The 3,006-nt window shown below is 53.6% G+C and overlaps 1 protein-coding gene across 1 annotated transcript; it reads right to left on the bottom strand.

Moving 5' to 3' along the window:
* Positions 1-1,781: 1,781 nt before the first annotated feature.
* LOC142076556 (olfactory receptor 14C36-like) lies at positions 1,782-2,792 on the bottom strand. The gene has a single exon (XM_075138849.1). The coding sequence runs from the start codon at positions 2,715-2,717 to the stop codon at positions 1,782-1,784; it is 936 nt and encodes a 311-aa protein (XP_074994950.1). The 5' UTR covers positions 2,718-2,792.
* Positions 2,793-3,006: the final 214 nt, after the last annotated feature.

The following is a 3,006-nucleotide window of genomic DNA, read 5'->3' as shown; positions in this document are numbered from 1 at the left end:
CATAACATATGACGTCATGCTCAACAAATAAATCTGGGGGAGAGGTTGGCGGGGGGGCCACTGCCTGGGCATCGGTCCGTTGGTGGTGAGCAAGTGTTTTCATTTGCATCATTTGTCTTTCTTGAGTTTTACTTTTCTCTCTCTCTGTTCTTTTTCTTTTCCTTACAATTTATTATTATTACTATTACTATTACTATTACTATTACTATTATTATTATTATTGTTATTATTATTATTATTATTATTATTTCTTTTTTAAAATGTAAAAATGTAAAGTAACGCTCCGGACACAAGTACAGAGTGGGAGGGGAGTGGCTGGAGAGCAGCCCTGCAGAAAGGGGTCTGGGGGTGCTGGTTGGCAGCAGGCTCCATGTGAGTCTCAGCCTGGTCTTGCCCCACAGCAGTGCCTGCTGCAGGGTGCTGCAGAGCTCTGGGCACTCCCACCACAGCCCCAGCCTCTCGGAAGGACACAGAAGCTCCTGGGGGTGGGGAGGGGCTCTCATCCTCCCCATCACTCCCAGGGCTCGAGGCCAGCAATGGCCCAAGGAATTGGTTCCGTCACTCTTGGCATCCTGTTGTGTCCTTTCCAGAAGAGCCCCCAGACAGCCTGTGCCACCCCCACCACCCAGTGGCACAGGAGCTGCCCCAAGTTGGTGAACAGAAAAACCTCTTTCTCCTGCTTCTGGCCTTCTTTCTGACCCACGCGTGGTGCTCCACTCTTCTCCAGGGAAACCCCTGCTCCACAGAGAGCCTTTCCCCAGGGGAGTGTGTCCGTGCTGGCCTGGCCAGTTGTTGCTGGCTCCCTCCCCTGAGGTGCCCACAGGGCCCGGAGCTGGTGCTGCTGCTCTGCAGAGCTGCCCTGGCACCATGGGCTGACTCCATCCTGGCCATGCTGGTGCGGGAGTGAAGCAGATCTGGCCAGACTGGCATCACTGCCCCTGACAGGTTTCTCCCATGGCTCTGGGCTGTGATACTCCGAGAAATCACAGGGCCTTTCAGCTCTTTCAGGATGTGTTCAGGTGTGTCACTGCATCCAGCCCATGGCTCCTCACTGAAGATGATGTGAAGCACTCTTCAGGCTGCCTTCCTCATGCCTGCTGTGTCTCCGCTGCCTCTCTGGCATTGCAGAGCCCCATTGGGCTGTGCATCCTTCAGGTTAGCCCTTTTCCTTTGGGTGACTTCACTTTTGGGGAGGTTTTGGAAACATCCATTCACTTCCCACCCCGAGGCAACCAGTGACCCAGAGATGCCCTGTGCTCTCCTGGTGGGTTCAGATCCCCTGTCAGAAGGTCGGACATCTTTGACCAGCCCTGCCATATGTGAGAGAGCCTCAGGCAGATGCCTTTTGACCGTCCAGGATCTCCATGGCATTGGGCACCAGTAAAGTGAAGGCTCACTCCAGCCCTCATTCCCTTACACATCAAACCATGCCCTTGTCCCCCTAAGCCAATGCAGCACCCAAGCCCAACAGCAGGGCCTTTTAGCCTGCAATTCCCTGAGCGTATTCTGCACTCCACTGTGGAAAGAAGAGCCCAAGCTGCACACGCTGCACGCAGGCAATCCCCTTTATTTACAGACATGCCACAAAGGAGGCCAGCAGTAGCGCAGTGATAGACTCATGGAGAGAAGGCCTTTGGGCCAGACAGACTGGCTTCAGCCTCTTGTGAAGGAGGGTGAAAGCAAACATTTCTGAGCAAACACGATTATAACCAGTACAATGCCCGAAGGACACAAGTTGCCTGAGATCACTTGGAGAAACCTTGTGAAGAGAGATGGGCAGCTTATTTCTGCTGAAATACTACTTCTCGAATCAGGTTCTTCAGGGCATCCTTCAGTTCCTTGTTCCTCATGCTGTAGATGAGTGGGTTCAGTGCTGGCGGTACCAATGCGTACAGAACTGTCACCACCAGATCCAAGGATGGGGAGGAGATGGAGGGAGGCTTCAGATAGGCAAATATGATAGTGCTGACAAACAGGGACACCACAGCCAGGTGAGGGATGCACGTGGAAAAGGCTTTGTGTCGTCCCTGCTCAGAGGGGATCCTCAGCACAGCCCTGAAGATCTGCACATAGGACACCACGATGAAAATAAAAAACCCAAATCCTAATGAAAGGGTAACCACAAGAAACCCAACTTCCCTGAGATAGGTGTGTGAGCAGGAGAGCTTGAGGAGTGGGGGGATTTCACAGAAGAACTGGTCCACAGCATTGCCCTTGCAGAGGGGCAGTGAAAATGTATTGGCAGTGTGCAGCAGAGCAGTGAGAAACCCACTGCTCCAGACAGCTGCTGCCATGTGGACACAAGCTCTGCTGCCCAGGAGGGTCCCGTAGTGCAGGGGTTTGCAGATGGCAACATAACGGTCATAGGCCATGATGGTGAGAGTATAATACTCTGCCACTAACAAGAAGGCAAACATAAAGACCTGGGCAGCACATCCTGAGTAGGAGATGGCCCTGGTGTCCCAGAGGGAATTGGCCATGGATTTGGGAACAGTGGTGGAGATGCAGCCCAGGTCGAGGATGGAGAGGTTGAGGAGGAAGAAGTACATGGGGGTGTGGAGGCGGTGGTCGCAGGCTATGGCGGTGATGATGAGGCCGTTGCCCAGCAGGGCAGCCAGGTAGATGGCTAGGAAGAGCCAGAAGTGCAAGAGCTGCAGCTCCCGCGTGTCTGCGAAGGCCAGGAGGAGGAAGTGGGTGATGGAGCTGGTGTTGGACATCTGCTGCCTCTGGGCATGGGGGACTGTCCAAGAGGGAAAAGACAGTGACAAGTTAGGAGAGACTTCTCTGAGCAAAATAAAAGCCATTTCTCATAGGACACCCCCAAAGTGTCTCTCTCCATTCAGGAAGACCTTTGGCAGGTCCCTTGCACGAGCTCTGGTTGGTGCTGGCTGAGGGTGCCCCAGGGAGCCGCAGGCTCTACTGTGGGCTCTGGAGGAGACAGTCCTGCCCCACAGCAATAGGGAAACAGGAACACGGGGTGATCTCAGATTAAATCCACTCGTGATA

The sequence above is a fragment of the Calonectris borealis genome, unplaced genomic scaffold (assembly GCF_964195595.1).
Source record: "Calonectris borealis unplaced genomic scaffold, bCalBor7.hap1.2 HAP1_SCAFFOLD_66, whole genome shotgun sequence".
Lineage (NCBI taxonomy): Eukaryota > Metazoa > Chordata > Aves > Procellariiformes > Procellariidae > Calonectris > Calonectris borealis.
This window is presented reverse-complemented; position numbering and strand designations above follow the sequence as displayed.

Coding starts and splice junctions, on each gene's coding strand:
- LOC142076556 (XM_075138849.1), bottom strand. CDS start 2,717: ATGTCCAACACCAGCTCCATCACCCACTTCCTCCTCCTGGCCTTCGCA.